Genomic DNA, 24,394 nt, shown 5'->3' with positions numbered 1-24,394 from the left:
TATTGCTCTAATACCATGTAAAAAGCGATAAACAAAACGACAAAAAAGGGTGAAAGGAGAAGTGAGAAATGCATTAAGGAGATGGGGAAGAGTACCAAAGAGAGAACACTTATTTAGGGCTAGAATTCGACCCCTCTCTCGGCGTTAAGTGAAAATAAAATCAAATTATAATAATACCCCTCTATACATAAATCCTTATAACTCCTTAAATACAACTAATAATAAAATGAAACATAGGACTCTTACATGAAGACAAACTTACTACTATTTTAAACTTAATTTTTTATTCATATTCTCCAATCTTCATAGACTCTACCTAGATATAAAATTGTAATATTTCTTCATACTTAAGCATGAAGCCAACAAATAGTAACTATTTATGTTTATTAATATCAAATTTATTTTATTCAAATCTATAGTAAATTTTTACTCATGCAGAATTGCATTCTGTCTAGACAAATGCACACAAACGGGGCCAAATTTAATTGTTGCTTGCATAACAAGAGATGAGAATCATGAACATTGTAGCTGACCCACCAAGGAGAAGCAGGAAAAAGGAAATATATAAACATAACATTGAAAAAAAAAAAACTATCCTTCCATTACACCTGCCCATTTTCCTCATTCCCACATCCCCACCAGAGACTCACAAAGACCTCCCTCTGAGGCACTTTTGTTTAGGCTTCTCTGAACAAAACCACAATCAAAAAACCCCCTTAGGGCCGAAAGGGACCAAAAAGCAAGGCAAAGGACAAAATAATAAGATTGAAAGACATGGAAAAGAGGAATGGGAAAGGAGATTTTGTTTCCCCATTTCTGCCAACTAGATACACATATACAAAATTCTTGAACCACAGGCCCTACTCAGCAGCATTTTGAGTTCCATCAAGCTTTGAAGCAGCTGAACTGTCCAGAAACCATACTAACTTACCATTTGTAGGCTGGACCATCTGAGCCGGCAATGAAGAATCAGACCCTGCATTGTCAAATACTTGATGAACAGTCTCTGCTTTGTTCCGACCACTCACAACTACAGCCACATTGGAGGCAGAGTTGATGACAGGGAGGGTGAAGGTTATGCGCTCGCGAGGGGGTTTGGGGGAATCAGTGATGAAGGTGACCCACTCATCTTTCTCCTCAAGGGCTTTGTGCTGAGGGAAGAGAGAGGCCACATGACCATCAGGGCCCATCCAAGTAGGATCAGGTCAAACTTGGGGCAGTCAGTTGTCTTGGACACACCGACTGTACGAGTCTTCACTAGCTGCCGAAGAACAAACTCATACTCATCAGCAGCCTCCTCCGCCGATAAGGAGTCATTGATGGAATACATATGGCTAGGGACCACTGGCACCTGAAGAAAAGCATAACAAGCTTCAGCAAAGTGGAGAATCTGACAAGCATAACTAGTTTTTTTAAGAAAAAAAGATGAGTCAAGGACCTCTATCAGAAACAGATAGTCAATGTTTAAATCAAAGTTTGAGCAAAATCACCCACTTCCTGGCCCAGTTACCAGAAAAGAGAAAAAAAGGATCTTGATTATAAATCAAAAGAACAATTAAAACCATAAACTTCACTATCATTCCTACAAATAAGTACCTAGTGCGAAGTTCTAGATTTTTTGTTGTTTGAATCATCTCTAGACATAAAATCTGCAAATTGTTTTAAATGTCAACCCCGTTGCATCTCTTTCCTGAAACATGGGAGGAAGAATTATTTATCTCCACTGCCTTATTGCCCTAATCAGTGCCCTTTTTGTTAGAAGTCAGGGGTATTTCAGTAATTTTATGTCTTTGCGGGGGGGGGGGGGGGGGGGGGGGGGGTAGTTCAGTAATATTATAGTCAAGGCTGTCCAGATTAATAGTTTATGGTTGGCATGGTCGAACTTTTTAAGTTCTGGTTGCTTTAAGTCTTTTTATTAATGCTGTCTGATAGGTTTTGTTTGTAAGGTGTTTTGTTTGCTGATATTATTGCTGGTATAGTTGCTGTCTGTTGAGCATCACTATGGCAGATATTGGAGCAGTAATCATTCCCATTAAGAATGCTGAGCCAATAGAAAATAAAGTCTATATTCAGATTACATCGATTAAGTTAAATTGGTCGAATTATCTGAATTGGTCACTTGATGTTAAGAAATTTTGCTATAGCTAAGAGGAAACCAAAGCTTATACAAGAAGATCCTCTTGATATAATAACTGAAGATTGAAAATCAGAGGAACATCAGGTCCAAACTTGAATGTTGAATTCTATGCAGCCACATGTCGATAATTAGGTAATTAGTTGTGAAACTACTAAAGATATGTGGAAGGTTCTCGAGTTTGATCTTTTATCAGAAGAGCAATATGTCTCGCATCCACGAATTATATGTGAAGTTCTTTAGTGAGAGCAATATTGCCCTTCTCAGAATCTCTCATCCACAAACCTCACTGTCACTAGTGCTCATCTCCCTAAGCTCAGAAAATTGTTTATCTTTTGCTGCGTTGGTCATATCGTTTGGACCTTATGGAAGGAAAGAAATAACCGCAAATTCAGTCTAAAATCTCTTCCTTGCAACGTTCTTATTGAAAAAATAGTGGGCCAAGTTTCTACGTGGATACTCACGCGTAAAGAATTTCGAAATTTAAAAGGCTCCAACTTATGAGGAAATTGGCAGTTAATAGCTAATATGGCATACCCACCCCACCCTCCAGCTATGGAAACTTGGGCCCCTCCTCCAATGGGACATTTCAAATTAAATTTTGACGAAAGTGCTTCTAGGTGCCCAGGCCCCGCTGGGTATGGGGGAGTTATCCATGACGAAAATGAAAATCTTCTTTTCTCCTACATTGGGCCAATTGGACGGTCTGACTCTACCACTACTGAACTTTCTAGATTGTTTAATGGGCTAAAACTTTTCAAGCAACATCTGGTGGGCCCTCTCTGCATTGAAGGTGACTCAAAAATCGTTATCAACTGGTGTGAGAAGTCCTCTACACCTCCTTGGCGGCACTGTAATCTTTTTTATGATATTTGTAATTTAATTTCTCAATTGCAATGTAATTGGAAATACATTCCTAGATCAGCTAATCATTTAGCAGATATTCAGGCTAAATTAGGCATTTCACTCCAACACCTTGTTGTGGAGGAAGGTTTTTTTTTAGCCAGGTATTGTAATCTTCACTCTTTTAATAAACATTTACACCTTTTCACAAAAAAATAAAAAATAAAAAAATAATAAAAAAAAAGAGTGGGGGAGAAAAGACTATTATAGAGTATTTCACAGAAATGCATGGAGTGTTGCAGGAAATGCAATGCTTCATCCTTTTACAAGAGACCTTGTAAAAATACGAGAAAAAGGACGGGTTCCAATGGCTAGATTTTCGGATGGATTAGGACCTGAGTTATGAGGCTCTATGAGCACCAACACTGGCAGATGACAATGTCCCAACACTCGAGAAAATTTATAATAGGGTGATTAGAGCTGAAAGTACAATTGTATCCAAAACCAACAAGGACACTAAAATTTCAGATGCTACTGCCCTTAACCTATCCACCACGCCCATTCAGTTTGAGACATCTAGAGCGGGAGGGCAGGTCAAGGACGTGGTTGTGATGGTGGAGGTCATTACCATGGTTTGTAGGATAGAAAATGTACACATTGTGGTTGATCCAATCATAGCTCTTAAAAGTCCATGGATAAATTTGGAAAACAACCATGGGCCAATTCCACTATATCTGAAGGCATTGGAAGTGCCCAAGGATCTACTAGTAGCTCACAAGATGAACTTCAACAGCTTCTTCATCGATTGGGCCAACTCACACCTGCTTCTTCTTCTATTCCTATTGCGGCTAACACTTAATCCTCAGCAAATGCCACTCTAGCTACACCAAGTACGTCTAAACTACATGTCTCCTCAGTCCTCATGAATTATTGATTTTGGGGTATCAAACCATATCTCAGGTACGTCATCCTTGTCTTCAGTTTAATTAGCAAATGGGTATTTTTCATTTGTCATAGGTGAAGGTATTGTTCACCCAACATATCATTTTTTCTATCTTAGGTCTTATATGTTCCTAAGTTTTCAGTCAATTTAATGTGAGTATACCAACTCACTAAGTCATTAAACCATTTTGTTACATTTTTCCTTCTTATTGTGTGTTTCAGGATTTACAAACAAGGAAGGTGATTGGTTGCAGACATGAGAGAGGAAGCGAATATCATTTGCATGTCATTCGAGACAATCAACAAACAACACTCAAGGAAGCTTTTGTGACACCTTGTGGGATTTATGACTGGGACGTCCATCTCCTTTGAAGTAACGTTAGTTCCTTCCTACGTTACCTTTAGATTCATCTTTTCAATGTCAATCATGCCAACTTGGGAGGCACCACAAAAGTTCTTTTCCATTGAGTAGTAGCCATAGTCAAATTCAATTTGATACATTCAAATGTCTGGGGTCCTTGTAGGACTTCCAACCTGTTTGGTTTTCAGTATTTTTTAACATTTATAGATGATTGTAGTGGCTTCACTTGAGTATATCTCCTTAGGGAGAAATCTGAAGTTTTTTATGTATTTGTCAATTTTTATCAATGAAATAAAAACTCAAATTTGATACATTCATTAGTATTTTTTCGTTCAAATAATGGTCTTGAGTTCATGAACCATAAGTTTTCCTTGTTTTGTGTTTCTCATGAGATTTATTCATCAATCATCATGTATATACCCACAACAGAACGGGTTGTGGATGTAAAATCGACATTTACTGGAAGCAGCACGAACTTTTTTGTTCCAGATGAATGTTCGAAAGTTGTGTGAGGGAGATGACATGCTCACATCATGTTTCTTGATTAACAAAATGCCATATTCAATTTTGAGAGGAAAAATTCCTTTACAAGTGCTTAAGCCAGATTGTGCATTGGTTCATGTTATGCCCTGGTGTTTGGTTCACTTTGTTTTGGTCATACCGTTGGTTCACAAAATGATGTTTTCTCCTTGTGCTATACATTGTATTTTCCTTAGTTATCTTTGTGCTCAAAAAGGTAATAAATGCTATGATCATACTAACAAAAAGAACTTATATTTCAGCAAATGTGACATTTTTTAAAGCTACAACATTTTTCGTTGCCTCATCTGAGTCTTCATCTCTTCCCATAGTGGTTGTTGTGCATCATATACCTTTTCCAATTATGGATAATACCACTATACCTTCCAATTCTATTCAATATAAACCTTCGTAGGTATATCAACAAAAAAGGTACACAAGCAGTAGTCCAACAGTGAGATATAACATCTAGCTCCAAGTATGGCTCCCTCTAATATGTTTAGACCATCTTCCTCCAAGCTTGGGGATCCTATCTTTGATGATTTGAATCTTCCTGTTGCCAAAAGAAAAGGGACAAACTACCCTATAAACAAGTATGTTTTCTTTCATAGTTTGTCTCCAACATTCAGGTCATTTGCAACTTTGTTGTCTATTGTTTCTATCCCTACTAAAATGCAAGATGCCTTGTTTTCTCCTGAGTAGAAGAAAGCTAAGGATAATGAGATAGACACCTTACAAACTCGACACACTAGGACCTTAGTTCATCCTCCTATAGATGCCACTGTGTTGTTGGGCGAATACCATTAAATTATTGATGGGACAGTTGAAAGCTATAAGAAGCGATTGGTGGCCAAGGGTTACATCCAAACATATGGAATAGATGTGTTTGACACCTTTTCTCCGGAGGCTCGAATGAGTTCAATTCATATTTTGACATCAATTGCAATAAGGGCTGGCCTATATTTCAACTAGATATTAGAAAAGCGTTCCTATATGGTGAGTTGTAGGAGAAGGTCTATATAGCCAACATCATGGTTGTGTTGCTCAGGGGAGAATGGGAAGGTTTTTAAACTACATAAATCTATTTATGATTTGAAATAGGGTTCAAGTGCTTGGTTAGATAAATTTAACAAAGTTGCCACAACCTTTAGATTTGTGAGAAACCACTGTGATCATTCTTTCTTTGTTTTACATCGAGCATCTAGGAGTATGGTACTTGTTGGGTATATAGACAACATTGTGCTCTCTGGAAGGAATACAAAGGGGATTGAAGAAAAGAAAACATATCTAAGCAAACACTTTCAAACCAAGGATCTTGGATTCCTAAAATATTTCTTGGGGATTGAGGTGGCCAAAAGTAAGCAAGTGTAGTATTATCATAGAGGAAGTATATTATTGACACGTTGCACGAGTATGGCTTATTAGGAGCTAAGAGTGTGGAGACTGCTATGAAGGTTAGTCAGAATTTTCGGGGAGATGACAACCTTGTACTGAAAGACAAGACTATGTATAGAAGATTGGTTAGACAATTAATATATGCAACCATAATGAGGGCTTGACTTTGCCCTTCCTGTCAATGTAGTAAGCTAGTTTATGGAGTCTCCTTGCAAAGTTCATCTTGAAGCAGTCGAGAGAATCTTACAGTATTTGAAGGGAGCCTCGGGCAAGGGGCTACTGAATACATTTCATTATCACCTCAAGGTGGAGTAATACTCAGATGTAGATTATGCTAAGATCTAAATTGGATAGAAAATCCACTATTGGTTTCTATTATTTTGTTGGAGGTAACTTCATTAGTTGGAAGAGTAAAAAATAGAACATAGTGGCACATTCTAGTTCAGAGGTAGACTATCAAACAATTGCTCATATCATGAGCGAACTTATGTGAATTCAGTTAGTGTTAAACAAGTTTAAATTTATCTTTGAAGACCCTTTCATGCTTAGGTGTGACAATCAAGTAGCATCTTTATTGCCAGTAATCCTGTTTTCCACAAGAGAATAAAGCATATAGAAGTTGATATTCACTTTGTGAGAGATGCAATAATTAGTGACAAGGTAGTTACCCCTTGCGTCAGGACCATTGAGTAGACTTGTAATATATCCATAAAGCCTCTTGGGAAGTAAAAGTTCAGTACTTTTTGTACTAAGTTGGGATTATACGACATATATGCTCCAATTTGAAGGGGAGGCTTTGAAGTCACGGGTTCAATAATTTCATGTTTGGGTAGTTCAGTAATATTGCAGTCGAGGTTGTCAAGATAATTAGTTAATGACTGGTGTGGTTGAACTTGAAAATTCTGGTTGCTTAACTCTTTTTATTTATTGATGTATAAGTCCTCTTATGAGGGGCATTTCTGTTAAATTGTAAAATATCACTTGATTGAAATTAATAAAAGAGAATGGGGGAAATTCTTCTCTCCCATCGAGTCAGCTGCTCAACGCAGTCCTCTCTTCTTCATTCTTCCTCTTATTTCTTCTTCTTTCTTCTTAACTCTTCTTCTATCTACCTATTTTACACTTTTCATGGCAGTAGGTCTAGTTGACAATTGTGCGTGTCAACACCTCACAACAGTGGCTTTGGCTTCAATCAGTACCCACCAAACAAAGAGCAGGCAGCTTTTATAATCGAGTACTTAATAGTCCTGATGATTATTGTAGCAATATTCTCTAATTTTCACACCCAACTTAGAAAACTAAAGAATTTTTTGACAAAGATAATTGTCCCCACAAGCTGGTCACGATCCATGAAAATGGTGAATAATTGTTTTCCCTGTGCAACTAGCTGAAAACACTCACACGTTTCCTTCTTAATAAGTTCCAAGTATGCAACTTCTAGAAGAAATAGACAAACCAAAGTAGGAGAGAAATGAAGAAACCTCAGAACTACACAAACAGAGAAAAGTTTCAAACAATAGAATGGTCCAAATGATGCATACTCTTCTTTAAATTCACAAAATGGGATGTAATGGACTTATCATGATGATAGAAAAAATGAGAAAGGAAATAGGGAATGATGCAAAGCACAAAGTAGATGACTGGATTCATGATTCATCTAATCACATTCACTCCCTTGTTTCAACTACTATGGTTGGTTAAATAATTCTACCCCTATTCTACTTACTAATTGCCAACTCAATCGTAATTCATCCTCCTTCCACAACACTTCCATCCACAACACTTCCACCCACCCTTTATTTCTGGCCTTGCCTTATTTCTTAAAGGTCTATCAACAGCCACTGACAAGCGCATCTTACTATTGAACTTTGAGATCTTCATCTTAAAGTTCTATTTCTTATATGCAATGTGAATTAAAGTCTTCCAAATTACACACACTCTGATCTCTTATTATTGCCACTTAAATAGGTAAAATTTCTATACTAGTCATACTTCAGTCCTATTACTTACAGATACTATGAATTTAAGGTTGTTACACAGAATTAAGCATGCAAGTTACTTCTACTTTTGTTACGTTACTTATATATAATGTGAATTAAAGGCTTCCGAATAGCTAACCCAAAAAGAGAAAAGAAAAAACAAGCTTCCAAAACATGGTTGACATGATTGATCCATATACAGCAAACATGCTTCCTATTGAAGTCAGATGATGCAAATACCCTTCCAAGTAACTTATAATGGTAAGGAAACCATCTAAAATTGTAAATAGGTGCAACTTCTTAAACTCAAAATGTACTCTCAATGTCATTGTTGAATGCAAATAACCAAGAACCTGCCAAATGGATATGCTTCCAAGCAGGTCAAGCTAGAGTGAATATTTCAAAAGCAATTTTAACAGCTCTTGACGTAAATTCAAGTACTACTGAGGGTCCTGGCATCAGAAGAGTAACAAAATCCTAGAAAGTATATCTGGTACATGTATGCCCAACTTGGCCCCAAAGCCCAAGAATTCCTTTTTGTGAATAGTAAGTCCTAGAAAATCAAGTCTTGTTACCTTGGAAAGTAAACCTTCCTTTGCCAGCTTATAGTTGCTGTCAGCATGATTTTTCGCTACTACTCTCTCATCAGCCCAAAATATATACCACTTTGCCCAATCCACAGTTTTGTTATAAGGAGCTTCACAGAGTTTCTGTCTCCAACAAACCAAAATCTCTTACAAGAAGCCCAAGCAGATACTTACCAGTGAAGAAGAAAAGCAAGTACCTCATTAAGCTAATAAGAGATCCACCAGATAGGGCAATGGAAAAATAACCCCTCTCTTTCACAGATATCTCTGATAGTTCTGCAAGATAATCAACTAGGCCAGTGGCTAGGTCATCCAAATTTTCGTGGATTCTCACTTTCTCTCTGTCCTCACGGCCACCTAAAGCCATTCTTTGGGAGGCTAGAAATCAAAGAGAAGCCCTATCAAGACAATGGCAAAACCAAGCTTCGTTAATATACATAAAAAAGAAGATTCACATAGATAATCTATCAGTATCGGTATGAAGGAAGTATTAGCATGAAGGAAGAAAAGAAGATGGACCTAGGTTCATCTAAGTTAGGTGCACCTGGTTTTTAATTTAACTATCAAAATTTGAGTTGAACTTCATTTCTTCTTGATTTATATTTATTTCTTATCTGACACATTCATGATTGATGTTCATTTTAGATATTTTTTTGCGTATCATTTTCAATGATAAATTGGAGATAATGACAATTTTTTAAATATAATTAGAGTAAATGACAATCTTGTAAATAAATGTGACTTTTTTAATGAAGAAAAAGTTAGGTGAAGCCAAGAATGGCCAGACTTGAGTCCAACCTCCTTTTCCTCTAATACAAAACAGATTGCTTAAAGAAAAAAAGGTAAAAAGGATAAGCATTATGAATAACTCAGATTTGAAATATGACATTAAAAAAATCCTAACCTTCAGCAAATTAAGTATAAGTTTTAGAAGTTAAAGGGAGCAGAAACAGGTAATCTCTTTTCATGTCCTCAATCATACCGGCACAATCTCAAAAGAAACTACAGTCTAACATTCACAGTTAAAAGTAAAAAAGGATGTTAACAAAATGAATGCAAAACTGATTGCAATTAACTCAAATTTAATATTCTAGTACTAAAATTCAAAAGAGTAAAGAGTAGTATTAATAAAAACGTGAAAAAATACGAAAATGAATATGTTGATGATAATCTCATATGCTTTCAGTTAAGCAGAATGGTGCTTCATGGTTAAATATGCAGATCCAGATCTGACCCACATGCAGGATCACAAGCAAAAAACCTGAATTAATTTGTTATTATATCAGATTCCGGGAGAGATGGTGGAGATTTGAAGCAGAAAAAAATGACAAAAAACACTTCCATGGTTTTCTAGGAGAAATTGAAATGAAGGAGAAAAATATTAAGTAAATTTGAGTCTCTCTGATCACTGAGTCCAGCATCACTGTTGAATGCAATGAAGGTTTCTAATGAAAAAGAGAGAAACTTCTGAGTCATACATACAAAACACAATAAGAAACTGTTAACTATTGAAATGCATGTCAAATAATTATAAACATTGTTAATTAAATAATTTTCAGGTAATCAGGAAGACTTGAATTCTACAAATAATAGACAACTGAGTGATAAAATTATAAATACTTGAGGTTTTAAACACAAAAAGAGCAGTCAGACAAGCACCAGGAATGTCTCAATGACAGAAAGAAGATGAACTGTTTTAACTGGATAACCATGCCAAATACAATTGGAACGGAGAAGAACTATAACTAAGCTCAAACCTAATCCCTGAACATCTAAAATTATCAGTAAGTGGCAGAAAAGTAAAGAGAAACTTCTCTAAAATTGAGTCTTTTAGTAAGAAAATTCAAGTTAGCCATTAAATCCCACCCAATTAAATAGTTAAATCAAGAACGCCGAAGAGATCCTTTTCTTAAAAAACATTTACTCAATTTAGATGGGCAAAGTCAATGCATGTATATATACAAACTATTTTTTTTTAAAGAAAAAAGATAAAGAAGTTCTCAGAAAGAAAAGAGATAAAGAATCTGTCAAGGAGAATTCAGTGACAAACAGAATCGACGCCTTTGGAACAGACAATAAAACAAAATACAAACAAACAAACCTCAAATTGTTTTGAAACTATGCAATATATGCACATGCACAATAATGTTATCATCATGGACACCAGTAAATAAAAGAAGCAGCCATCTTTAAGACATGCTTCAACAGAAAAATACTAATGTTCGTATTATGAAGAAAGATGCAAAACTAGTCAGAGAGATAACCAGATAAGCGAAACAGTTGCAAAGCAAAATCCAGAAATACTTGAAACACAGGGCAACAACTGAGAAAACGGAAAACGAAGAATATAGATAAATATGCATGTAGTTTTCATGCTCTGGCCAACAAACAATTAAGAAAAAAAGACTGCAATCAAATTCAACATAGAAATCTAAATTGAAATGTAACTGTTATCAAAAGCAAACTGAACTGCAAATTGAAGAAAAACAAAATCTTGTGAAATTGGAAATAATCAACTTACCATTAGAGCTGAATGATCCTCATCTCAAAACCATGAGAAATTGGAACATTTGGGAATAGAGTGAAGAGAAAAGAAAAAGGCTGAATTAGTTACTGTTCTTAAATTCTGCCAACAACTTCAAAGAGCAGATTTCTCAACGATTCCGTAAAGCAAGTCAAACGACGATCGAGAACTCATTCCAACAGTAAGAAAAAAAAGTTAAACGAACAGAAACAACAACGGAATTAATGCTAATTGGGAGGGGAAAAAATGATACTTCTGAACAAAAGTAAATACTAAGAATACAACTCGGCCTGAATACTCATTTTTAGGAACAAATACAGATGCACGGAATCAAACGAGACAACTGTGTTTCACTTGGTTAGATGAAGAAATTCAAACAACCTCCTTTTATATGTTCCGATGCAAAGAAAAAGCAGTACAACCAGTAGAAGAGTAGGCCAATAATTTAGCTCAGACAGAAAACTCAAACATCAACCAAAAGACATCTTAATTCAAATGCTAATTTGACGAAGTATCGGGGCCAGCGCCAGAGAGGTGGGCCCTGATACTTTTTGTCACTGTTTTGCGTGTGTTACACGCCACGAAAATTAAGTTTCCCTCCCGTTGATATTTCGGGGAGTCGGTGGGTGCTGTGGAAAAGAGCGTCCGTGGACGCTCGGCGCCGGGGAAGAGAAAGAGAGAGAAGCTCGAAACTCTCTCCCCCGCTTCGTATCGGTGCCTGTGTCTGCGCCAGGAAGACGAAGCGGGGGGGGAACTTTCGGTCCGCCATTGACGCTTCGGTGAGAAGCAGCGAGAAGGCTCGAGCGAAGTCGTCGCCGTTGCCGGAGAAGAGAGAGCCGTGTAGGCTCGGATCTTGGCGCTGTCGGAAGGCAGAGGGCCTAGAGACGACGCGTGGACACGTGAAGCATCGACGGTGCTGTCGGAGCAGAGAGGGGGTTCGGATTCCCACAGACGACGCCGGTGCCATCGTCGTCGCCGTTGCCGCAGAGGCTCGCCGTCGACGCCGTTGTCGGAGCTGCTGAGCGACGCTGTTCTGGTGAGAAGAAGCAGAGAGTCGACTGAGAGACCTCCAGCGTCGTCCTGAGTGACGCAGCGAAACAGAGGAGCTCGGGCTCGACGCCGTTGCCGTCGCCGGAGCTCGGAACTCCGACGCCGTTGCCGAAACCGAGAGACCGGCACTCTCGGTGTTGTAGTGGCAGCACAGAGGAGCCGCTCCAGACTCTGCTCTGAGATACAGCAGATGAGCCGTGAGCACTGCCGTGTAGCCGGAAGAGATTTTCGTCAAGAAGATGAGGCAGGAGCTTCGGTCTCGGCAGGAAGACGAAACAGTGAGTTCGGTCTTGCCAGGAAGACAAAGCAGTGAGTTTTGGTCTGGTCTCCCCGGGACTCGCCGGTGCTGAAAGAGAGGATAGATGCGCCGTTGCTAGAAGTTGGAGTTGTGGACTTGCCGTTGCCAGAGGCTGGAGTCACGGAGACTCGCCGTCACAAGAGGCTGGAGTTGTGGAGACTCGCCGTTGACGGAGGCAGGAGTCTGGACTAGCCGTTGCTAGAGGCTAGAGTCATGGACTCTTCGTTGCCAGAGGCTCGCCGTTGATTCCAGAGGGAGTCATTGCAGTAGGGAGGTCTTCCGGTGGCTGCAGGCAGAGGAGCCGTGAGCACTATCGGGCAATGCTGTTGTCGTCGCTGGAAGAGAGAGTTTCGTCAGGAAGATGAAACAGGAGCTTCGGTCTCGGCAGGAAGACAAAGCAGTGAGTTTTGGTCTCCTTGGGACTTGCCGGTGCTGAAAGAGAGGATAGGATCGCCGTTGCCAGAGGTTGGAGTCGTGGACTCGCTGTTGCCATAGGCTGGAGTCGGCGAGACTCGCCGTCGCCAGAGGCTGGAGTCGTGGACTCGCTGTCGCCAAAGGTTGAAGTCGCGGAGACTTGTCGTTGCCAGAGGCAGGAGTTGTGGACTCGTCGTTGCCAGAGCCCGGAGTCGTGGAGACTCGCCGTTGCCAGAGGCTGGAGTCGTGGACTCGCCGTTGCCAGAGGTTCGCCGTTGATTCCAGAGGGAGTCATTGTAGTAGGGAGGTCTTCCAGTGGCGGTCTCGGTAGGAAGACGAAGCAGTGAGCTTTGGTCTTGCTAGGAAGACAAAGTAGTGAGTTTTGGTCTCCTCGGGACTCGCCGGTGTTGAAAGAGAGGATAGGCTCGCCGTCGCCAGAGGCTGGAGTCGTGAACTCGCCGTCGCCAGAGGTTTAAGTCGTGGAGACTCGTCGTTGTGGGAGGTAGGAGTCGTGGACTCGCCGTTGCCAGAGGCTGGAGTTGTGGAGACTTGCCGTGTTGCCGGAGGTTGGAGTCGTGGACTCGCCGTTGCCAGAGGTTGGAGTCGTGGACTCGCAGTTGCCAGAGGCTAGAGCCGTGGAAGCTCGCCGTTGATTCCAGAGGGAGTCATTGTAGCAGGGAGGTCTTCTAGTGGCTGCAGGCAGATGCAGCATTGGCAGTAGGTAGACGCAACAGTTGTTGGCACATGCAGCAGTAGTAGTAGTTGCAAACAAACGTTGCAGTGAGGTTTTCTAGGTATTACTGGTAGAGACAGTAGGGAGAGACAGTGGGACTGTGCTGTTATTGTAACAGATAAACTTCTTTATTACATTGTAATCTTCAACCCAAATAAAATCCTCTACTGTTTCCGTTTGACGAATCACATAAAAGATTGTGTTATGCATGAGTACCGTTTACATGTGTCGTAATCATATGTTTTTACCACACACAAGAGTCATAAACAATGACTTTACAAAAAGATACAAGTTTGCCGGAGGAAGAGCACCGAAGATGGGTATATTGAAATCTATATTCTAATCCATTGGGATATTAATGAACTCTCAACAAGCAGCAGAGAATTGACCTACCAGCTGCATACACGTACATCCCACGATTGTGACGCAACAAAGAAATAATTCTTAGATCCTCTCACTGCTCAAAATTCTAAAAACAACTCTAAAACTCCAAACAGCAGAGAAAGAAAAGGACCACCTGTTCGACAATTGTACTCTCTTGTTGAACCCAGAAGTGATTTTTTTATTCTGATGCTCTTCTTCGTCTGTTCTTAAATGCTCTTCACTCTTCCAATTATGTTCAAGAATTTAGTATTCGAAATCAGCATGAATGAATAGTACAATTCTAGCTTACTCCTTATTTTACGGTTGCAATAGGATGTGTACTCATACGCTCGGTGCAAATGTTATCTAAACCCCATAACTCATTTCTATGATAAATTTGTTTGAATTATGATTTTAAATATATTATTTATAAAATAAAATTATCATGATTTTAGTGGTGTGGGCCCATTTTTAGATGTTTTATCATTAAATGTTCAGTGAATAATGGTCAGCACATCTCCCTGTAGATGTAGATTCATTGGATGCATTGACTAGACACATCTTTTAGGCATAAGGAGATGTATCTTTCTTGAGGGGATGTATCTCTCCTCAAAGGATATATCTCTCCTAAGGGAATGTATCCTTATAAATAGTTATTAGTGTCACACCCTTTGGAAATCTATAAATTCCTCAATGGTTTTACAAGTGAGGCTAAGACTATTTGCACACCCAGTCTGGCTTAACGGGAGCAAGCTTATCACTTGTAAACAAATTATCAAAGGTTATCTTGTGCACTTCAAGTTCTATTTATATTCTTCGAGATGAAAGGTACACTCTTTATTCTTCTTATTTCAATTCTATGAAATATGTATGGCTTTCATGATAATGGAATTATGGAGGATTTAATATCTATTTTTATGATATTTATTTTATTATTATTAGACATCAAGTCCAACAAATAAAATGCATCTGCTGGTATCATAGAGATAGATTCTAATTTTCTATATTTTTTCATATTTTTGTTGGACTTTTTGGCTATTTATTTGTGAATGGAAATAAACCTAGTTTAGGCTTATTGGGTTCTCACGCCGCAGGCGGGCCTGCCAATGCGCGGGCCTGTTGGTGCGGGCTACTGTGTGCAGGCTGCTGTTGCGTGGGGGCTATTGTCTGCGGGCCTGCTGGTGTAGGCTTGCCCATGTGCAAGTTTGTGCGGTCCGGGTCGGTAATAACCCATAACCATGAACCAAATCGGGTTTTGCTAATATAATGAGCCAGAATGTGTTTTAAGGGTTTATTTTTACCCAGAATTGTATTTTGAATAAAATTTCCATGTTGTTTGGAATTTATTTGGCTATTTGAAGTATTTATAATTTGTGTTATTGCATGTCTTATTATATATTTATGTATTAGTATGTGAAAATTAACTTAATTATATAATTTGCAAAATCCACAAAGGGTAATGCATTTTGTATAGATTAAATTAATTTTATGTGAGTTTATTTTGAGTATAATTTGTTTTATGAGTTATACTAATTTTATTATACGATTAGCAAAATCCCCAAAGGGTAATGAGAATTGTTTAATTAGATTAATATATTGTAAATTAATTCATATGAATCCTCAAAGGGTAATTATGAATTAATTTATTGGTTTGTGATATTGTTGGTTGTTTATCATGTGTGGAATGATTTGCTTAGTAACTCTCATGAATCCCCAAAGGATAAATAGAAGTACTAGATGGCTGAAATGATTGTATAATTATGTATGTTCTCCCAAATATTGAAATATTTTTTGGATGACAGGAATATCTAGTAGTCGACATAATTTTGTTGAGTCCCTAAAGAAAAATGTACTTGATGGGACTAATTATATGAACTAGTCATAATGGGGTGACTTAATACTACAAGGATATAGGTTTGATAAGATTATCAAAGTGGATACTCCTTCTCAAAGACTTCCCGATTAAACTATCATAAATCTTCTATCAAAGATAAGACCACATATTGTCTCATAGAAGGTAGATCTCATACTTTTATCACACATGAATTCAAAAATCAAATTGGAGAGGATCTTCAACTGAGAGAGAAAGGGAAGTTACTATCCTATATTAAATAAGCACTTAAAACAGGAATGAAATACTAATTACGTGCTACTCATGCCAATTAGAAAGGATTACAATCTTTCTCTATTAGGAGATTATCTCAAATCAAATCAAATTTGGAATTAAACTTGAATCAAATCATAATCCAGATCTCAAATCTAATCAAATCTTTCAAAGAGGAAAATTTGCCTTCTTTATCAAATGCACCACCTAGCAAGTGAAGTTTGGCACTCTAGCATGAAACCTTTACTACATTGTAGAACAAAAAAAAAAAAAAAGTGATTTTACTTTGCAATGGGACATAATTAAATTAGGTATTTGAGAAAGAATATTCAAATTTCTTGAAACAAATTAATGAGATAATGAGTATAGAATACTAATACATGCATGATACATATACAAGACTTTAAAAAGTAGGATAAATAGCTACTAACCTCACTAACTTTGTATGTCAACTTGGTACATGACCTAAAATCTTGTACAGAAAGTGAAAAGAAAAGAAGAAGAAGATAGAGAAAGAGAAAAGAAAAGAAAAGCAAAGAATTTTTTTTTTCTTGGTTGGATGGCTATGGGAAATGAGAGAGAAAATAGAAAAGAAATATAGTTTTTCTACACACTGAAAACAGATTGTTGATTTCTAACAATAACAGAAAACACGAAAAATCTCAAGGAAAGAAGAAAAGAGAGAAGCTCTATCTCTTAATGGCCAATTTTCGGTGCTCCAATTTGAGCCAGGTTGATACTGGATTTGTGGATTCTGATGAGGCTGTAAGTGAGCTCCATTTGATGGGGTATGTTTAACAGGAATTAATAATACTTTATAACATTCTTATGCATGAAATTGACAATTTGCATATGTTGATTATAACATGCTACTCTGCTAAAATCTTGCTAAAGAAATTACCAAACAGAATCATAGGTTTTGTTCTAACCCTGTTAATTGCCATTTAGAACCATGACTGGACTATTCTTAGTTTCTTTTTTCTGGGTTAACGAGGAAGAACATCTTCCGATGGCCAAGCAATCTTCTAGAGAACGCTGTTCAATAGTTCCAAGGCAAGGGCCGGCATGGCTTCTTCCTCTGTTTTTCTTTTGTCTCCACTTCTTCCTTTGTTTTCTTGACCTCGGATACCTTCTTTTGTTACCAGAGTTTGAATCGACGGGCGGACGGATGGCGGACTGTAAACCATCATCGCCGTATTTCTATCATACTCCACTTTCTCTCTCAGTTTCCTCAAAATTTCAGGTGCACTTTTGCGACCTAATACAACTCATATAATATCTGTACATTATGATTTCTCCTGTTTTTACATCATTACCTCAAGCTGGCAATGGGTCTCTCTTCCATTGCCTCTGTACAGTTCACTAACATAAAAAAACCCGCAGAGAGAACAAGTCATACCTGCTTTTTTCTTTTCCTAAGAGAGATCTTACAGCTTGGATCTTCTTATGTGTTTGATAGGCTTACATGGATTTTTTCCATATGGAGAACCAAATGTTTCTCTGCTACTTACTGATCCAATATTCTTTATATCCCAGTCTTTGATCTTTTTGGGAACACAGACATCAAATAAAATCTCCCCCAAAACGCTGTGTGCACTGATACTTGGAGTGCTTTGCAGATTATCTGATTTTTGCTTTTGCTTGTCCTGCATAGATCCTACATCCTTGTCTTCACCAAAATCCTCCGAACCTTGTCTGAAGATGTTGTTTCCAGGGTCAATTGTTACTCTTCTTGCGGTAGCTCTACTAAGATTACTAACTTCGGATATGTGGTCAGAAGTGCCTCCCAAAACCATCCTTTCTGCATTCAGTCGTCGATGAGAGTAAGTGAGAGATGCCTTTTTGAGCAACTCAGTTACAAGGGTCTTGTACTCGGTTGGGTATTGTTTGAAGTGGCCTACAAAAGAAATGCAACCTCAAATTACAGAGCAATCAGATTCACTTTCAATCATTATAATGTGTCTTTTGCACCCATTACTTTTCAGCATTACAGAAAAAGCCATGTGGTATAAAATATTCAAAAAAATTCCAGGTCATAAAAAAACTTGTTGTGTAGTTGAATGACCACAGTTACAATTCAAAAACAATTAAAAAACACTACCGTTAGTGCCCCTGGTTGAAAATTTATATCTCAGGAAAAGCTAGAAATAATTTTCCTAGAATATACATTTTGAAGAAACCTTCAGTATAAAATCCTATTAGTGCCTTACTAGGAAATTACATGAACAATCTTAACTTTTCTTTACAGCTATTAGTGTATTTTCAGGGAAATAAATGAAAATTATCAATCAGTCTCATACATTACCATACTCATAGGCATCTGACAAGCTGCCAAAGAGGTCTTCGCATGTCTTCTGTTTCGAGTGTAAAAGAAAAACTTCTCTATGTTTACATTTTTAAATGGGGATTATCTGTTAGCCCTGTAAAGACTCTGGCTGTTCTTTAACCCTTTATAAATTACTGCTCCTGAACCTCCAGAAGCATCTCTGAACTCCAAAAACAGCCATGAAACTCCGTATCCCTCTTATCCTGCTCAATTTTCTGTTTGCTGCATGGCTCTATGCTGATAATTAGCAACAACCCATCAAAAACATAACCGTCCTGGGGACTGTTTATTGTGATACATGCTCCAACAACAGCTTCTCTAGGCACAAGTACTTCTTACCAGGTAAAGCTCATTTCCTAGAAAAGACACTAACAGGGCAAGCTGATATATATATTTTAAATGGGTCAAATAACATGTTATGCATAATCCATATCCTTCTCTTCAGTTTAAATCCAATGGATAATTAGTTTATAATGGTTATGTTAAGTTAGGTCCAAGGCCTATCCCAAAATGACTAGCCAACTTAGAAAACCTCTTTTCTAACTAATAAACTCAAGATCTTTGTACTCACTAATCTATGTAGGGCTATTCCTTAACACTCCCCCCCTCACGTGTAGGCCCTCTTTTATGGCTCTACAAGTGGATAATTTAGGTGTAGGCCCTCTTTTGTGGCTCTACAAGTGGATAGTTTTAGGTGTAGGCCCTCTTTTGTGGCTCTACAAGTGGATAATTTAGGTGTAGACCCTCTTTTGTGGCTCTACAAGTAGATAGTTTAGGTGTAAGCCCTCTTTTGTGGCCCTACAAGTGGATAATTTAGGTGTAGACCCTCTTTTGTGGCTCTACAAGTAGATAATTTAGGTGTAAGCCCTCTTTTGTGGCCCTACAACTGGATAGTTTAGGTGTAAACCCTTTTTTGTAGCTCTACAAGTAGATAGTTTTGGTGTAGGCCCTTTTTTGTGGCTCTACAAGTGGATAGTTTAAGTGTAGGCCCACATATGATTATCTTCTCTAATACCATATTAAGTTGGGTCTAAGGCCTATCCCAAAATGACTAGCCAACTTAGGAAACCTCTTTCCCAACTGATAAACTCAAGATCTTTGTACTCACTAATCCATGTGGGACTATTCTTTAACAGGTTCAATCAGATTAAATTGAACTGGGCCCTTTTTACCTTAAAATTGGATGACCCGGACAATTGGTCTAGTCAGATCATAAACCAGACTGGTTGAATCGGTTATGGTTCGAAAATTTGTATAAGAGACTTGAAAAAAAAAAATTGTTGGAAGGAGGATCAAATGCTTTGCATGAAAAACATCATACCAGTTGACCAAACTATTGGATTGCATTAAAAACTAATGAAATAAAAATATATCAGAAATCTAAAGGTAGCATCCTATTTTGGTCCAACCTACGGTTGAACCCAGTCTAACCCAGTTACATCAGAATTGGCCATCCCACCGGTTTGATGGCCAGTTTGGTTTTATTAATCATTGCTTATTTACATATTTATCTACTAATTCTCTGATTTCCAGATAGTCCAGATTTTAAAACTAACAATAAACTCAGTCACATTAAATCAGAAGCAAATAAAGGGTTATTTAGGACAGACCTGTATAAGGGGAGGTAGGCCATTTCACTAATTTCACATCAACACCGAGCTCTTGCAGACATTGAGCAAACTTACAAATAATTTGCTTGGAGGCAAGCTCATCATTTTCGAAGCATAGAAGGAGAAACAAATCTATATTCTGCATTTGAAAAAAAAATAATAGTAAGTTATTTGAACAGGACTTGATAATTACAAAGTTTCAACTCAAAGGTATGAATAACTCACTACTGAAGTATAAAGTGTCTGCCAGTACTCAATGCTCTGGGCAGCAAACCTGTTCAATAGGAGAACATCCAATCCAGACGAAATTGTTTTGACCATCCACGAAAATAATTTTGAAGGTTGAGCCATTTGGGAAACTACAGGATGAAGAAAAGAACTTGCGCCTGCATCGCTAATTAAATCCAAATGACTTGAATCATATACGTGCCCACAGATGCATTCTTTGATTAGCTGGCATTCATCCTGCAGATGAGAGAGAAAAAGAGAAAGAAAATCAAAGAACAGTCCAAACACTTTGGGAAGTTGGATGAACAAATGAAGGTCAGATTTCAATTTTACTAGAAAAGCTCACCGGATCCATTTGTTCTTCACACTGTCCCTCAATTATCTGGGATAAAGAGCAACATGTTAGACAAACATAATGGAGCACAACAAAAATTTAAGCACCAGGCCAGGAATATCTAAGACTATACCTGAAGAACTTTGCACAAGCAAGCTTTGGATGCACCCGAAAACGCTACCAAGACAATGGGTAATGGCCTAGCCTTGAGTTCCTTCACTCCAGAAGAAAGACAACAGTGAGACAGCTTTCCACAATGTAAAGTATTCCTTTTCTGTTTCTTGTTTTTATAAGTTGGAATTCGCTACCATTCAAGAAAAAGCTTAAATAAATTCTGGTCAAGATGCTAGATACCCAATTATAGTCGGCAAAACACAACAACACAGACCTTAACTAGTTCACCAACTACACTGAATGCCAGTGCCGCAGCCTTATCGGGGAAAAACCTGCATCCAATATTACAACTCAAACTGAATTAGCAACAAATCATCCATTACAATTTTCATTTGGAAACAAACAACTGAAAGAAAATGCGGATCAGATGTGAAATTAGAAGGACAAACCCATATACAGCATAAATGTCAGTGTTGTTCATAAATTTACCAAGGTATGTCATGTCTAACATAAAAGGCAAAATAGGCAATAAATCGTCACCAATTTAAGAATTAACTGATTTCAGCTACAGGAGACAAAGTTCACTAACTGAACAAGTACAACTGATTTCAAGGGCAACCCTCACCAATCTCTAGCAGGTCTAGAACACTAAATCTACTTTAATTTTCATCCAACTCCTAAATTAGCATTCTCAAAGTAGAGATTAATACCACGCGAACTGAGTGAACAGAAGATCTTCAAAGATTCATTGCATCCTAAAAAGCCAATAATTTTTTAGCATTTCAACATTCTCTATATGAATTGTCAGAGATTCAGAAACAATACGAAAACAGTAAGTCAACGACATACGAAAAGGGAGAAGGGAGACTGACCGATTGAGAAACTGGCCATGGCAGATGAGGCAATTCCATCCCAAGGAGGAGTACAGCTCAATATAACGCTTCAAATGTCCGCCCTGAATCCACATCGACGCGAACACAACGGCTATCCCTTTCACCTGTCCTCCCTCCCTCCTCTCCCAAAAAAACCGACCGCCATCCCCCCACATCTTAACCCGAAAAGGGTATTCAGAAGTTCTCAGAAAGTAGAGAGACTCATGGACTTTTAGCTGCAGGAACCAGAAACAATCTAATGCTTCATCAGCTCCAGAAGTTCAACCCAAGGGAAATATGACCAAAATCATCCGCTATAGAAGTCCTTACAAAAACTTCCGAACCCTGATCTAGAAGCAGTGCGAATAGTTTTTCTGTTCATGAAAAATCCCAATTTGAGAAAATCGTACCACACTCAAGATCATCCGTGCAAGGAGTCCAGAGATTTAGAAAAAAAAAACGGTGGAGATTCTGAGGAAAATCAGGAGACCCGTTGCTTCCATTTTGCAGACACTAAATTTAATATTCAGAGGATGCAAGCAAACTTCAGCTCGGCTTTGCGTCTGTAATTTGTAGTATTTATTTATTGTTCGAATGACAGTGATTTTATGCGGCTGATAAACACTTGGAGTTTATACGGACAACAAATGGATTACTTCCGGTGTGGAATTATAAAAAAATGAAAAATATAGCAAAAGGAAAATAAAAAATAAAAATTAAGCACAAATAAACTCTAAATTCATCTACCAACCTGTTCTACGCCTTTAATTATCTTGTCCTAAGGATCGTCGTGTTCAGAACAACCTTCTGTAGTATCTAAGCAAAATCACATTGTCTGGGAGGATCTAACAGTAATCTTGCCTAACGATGGCAAGGGCACCACCAAGAGGACCAAACGGCTATTGCAAGCCTCATGACCCTCGCCCAACTTGATTTATGCCCTCATTAGTGATCCTGATTGGAAATTTTATATCCAATTAAATATCAAAATTAAAATTTAAAATATTTTTAATCTAAAAACAAATTGTTGGTCATATTATATCAAATTTGAGCTACTATGTTGTTATGAAAATGGTTAGCTAATTTAGTTTGTTCATTTCTCCCTGATATTGGGATCGTAGGCCGATTAATTAGTTCATCCATATAATCTTCATCTTCTTGTTGATCTTATCCAAATTCTACATCATCCCCAATAATTTCTATTGGTTCATCTCCTTATCCAAAATTGTAAACTGTTGCTTCAATATACCAAAAATCATTTCAATTGTGCTTCTTAATGATAAATGTCGGTGGTTGAATGACTTTGTCACAATCTAAGGAAGATGATTTTCATCATATTCATTTAAATGATATTTAATTAAATAATAAGGTGTAAAATAAAACTAGGCAAGTTAGCATACCCAATATCTACCAATAATGATTAATATGACTAAAGCTAACATGTATAAAAATAATAAATAAAACAAACATATTACCTCTTGGGACAACAATCTCGTTTCGTGCATCTTATGTGAACATCAAAATGCAAGCATCAATTATCAATCCTTCTCACCCAACTACTACAAAAATGAACTCCATATATGGTTAGTGTTATGCAATATAACATGTTTAGTAGATTAAAATGAGATTGATTTAATTGTGTCATGCAGACTGATTACAAGTTACTCTACGTGCCTTTGCCTAAGATTAATATGGTTAGTGTTATACAATATAATTTGTTTTGTAGATTAATGTTGGAGGCCATTATATCGATCATGTGTAGCTTAATTATAACTCCATGATTTGATCGTTATCTCTTTCAACAAGTACACGAGCAAATTAATTAAAGTATCAATCAATGTCTTTTTGCATTTCATTGATAAACAGTGGTTCTAATTATCAATGCACATAGATATACTAACAACTTCATCCTCTTACAAAAATTAATGTAAATTAATGACTTTGACTTTAAGCAAGAACAAAATAAATGTATAAACGAATAAACGAATTGATCATTGGTACTTAAAGCTTGGTGGCTGAAATGACCATGAATCAATAATCGATGTCACCTAGAAGATATGTGAATTTTGTGGCCGGGTTTAGGAAATCAGGCTCCGAAGATCATCTGAGAGTTGATCAGTAAGACATGATACCGGTGCAAGCATGGTGAAGTCATTGTAAGAGGGTTGATTAGCAATTGCGGGCGTGGGCATCATAGTCAAGTGATCATATGAGGGGGGATGGGGGGGTGATCGGACTCTGCAACAATAGAAGCAACAGATGGTCCATCTTGATCATAGAAGATAATCACTTTCTTAAAAAATGATAATCAAATTATCCACCAAATCATGATCATCTTTCACAAATCAGCCACTTCCAAATATAAATAAGAAAATTTTCCCTTGTAGTATGGCACCATTTATGAAAAAACAATCTTTCCTTGATCTTAATACTCAAAGATATCAAATTAGATTCTTGTAATATTTCCAAATGCTAACAAATCTCACAAAAATTGTGGTTGACCAAAAGAGGATTACTTCCTTCAATGGCGCCAAACTCAATAGAAAAAAAAAAACATTTTTTCTTGTCTTTTTTCCTTGAAATCCTTGGGCAAGTGAATCTTCTATGATCTCTAACATGGGAAGCAGAGAAAGGAGAGCAATTCTCAAAACAAAAAAATCACTG

The 24,394-nt window shown here is 37.6% G+C and overlaps 1 protein-coding gene and 1 pseudogene across 1 annotated transcript; both read right to left on the bottom strand.

Moving 5' to 3' along the window:
- Positions 1-543: 543 nt before the first annotated feature.
- Positions 544-11,676, bottom strand: LOC137953651 (probable 6-phosphogluconolactonase 2; annotated as a pseudogene).
- A 5,294-nt stretch (positions 11,677-16,970) lies between these two features.
- Positions 16,971-22,529, bottom strand: LOC137953418 (uncharacterized). Its single transcript, XM_068800818.1, has 8 exons — positions 22,482-22,529; positions 21,731-21,966; positions 21,133-21,190; positions 20,878-20,958; positions 20,757-20,792; positions 20,408-20,647; positions 20,183-20,321; positions 16,971-18,143 (listed from the first exon to the last, which is right to left on the bottom strand). Exons 2-8 carry the CDS (start codon positions 21,904-21,906, stop codon positions 17,674-17,676), a joined length of 1,200 nt encoding a protein of 399 aa, XP_068656919.1. The 5' UTR covers positions 21,907-21,966; positions 22,482-22,529; the 3' UTR covers positions 16,971-17,673.
- Between the last annotated feature and the right edge of the window lie 1,865 nt (positions 22,530-24,394).

Source organism: Aristolochia californica, unplaced genomic scaffold, assembly GCF_029961685.1.
Source record: "Aristolochia californica isolate CCGP_79_NKW_82.1479 unplaced genomic scaffold, dmAriCali1.0.hap1 SCAF_16, whole genome shotgun sequence".
NCBI classification, from domain to species: domain Eukaryota; kingdom Viridiplantae; phylum Streptophyta; class Magnoliopsida; order Piperales; family Aristolochiaceae; genus Aristolochia; species Aristolochia californica.
Note: the sequence above shows the minus strand (reverse complement) of the source record. Positions and strands in the feature narration are given on the sequence as shown.

Bases quoted from the DNA above. Each gene is read 5' to 3' on its own strand.
- LOC137953418 (XM_068800818.1), bottom strand. From the start codon at position 21,906: ATGTGGGGGGATGGCGGTCGGTTTTTTTGGGAGAGGAGGGAGGGAGGA. The intron at 21,191-21,730 runs GTCAGTCTCCCT...TATTGGATGCAG, and splicing joins CATGGCCAGTTTCTCAATCG to GTTTTTCCCCGATAAGGCTG. The intron at 20,322-20,407 runs GTGAGTTATTCA...TTTCAAATGCAG, and splicing joins AGACACTTTATACTTCAGTA to AATATAGATTTGTTTCTCCT.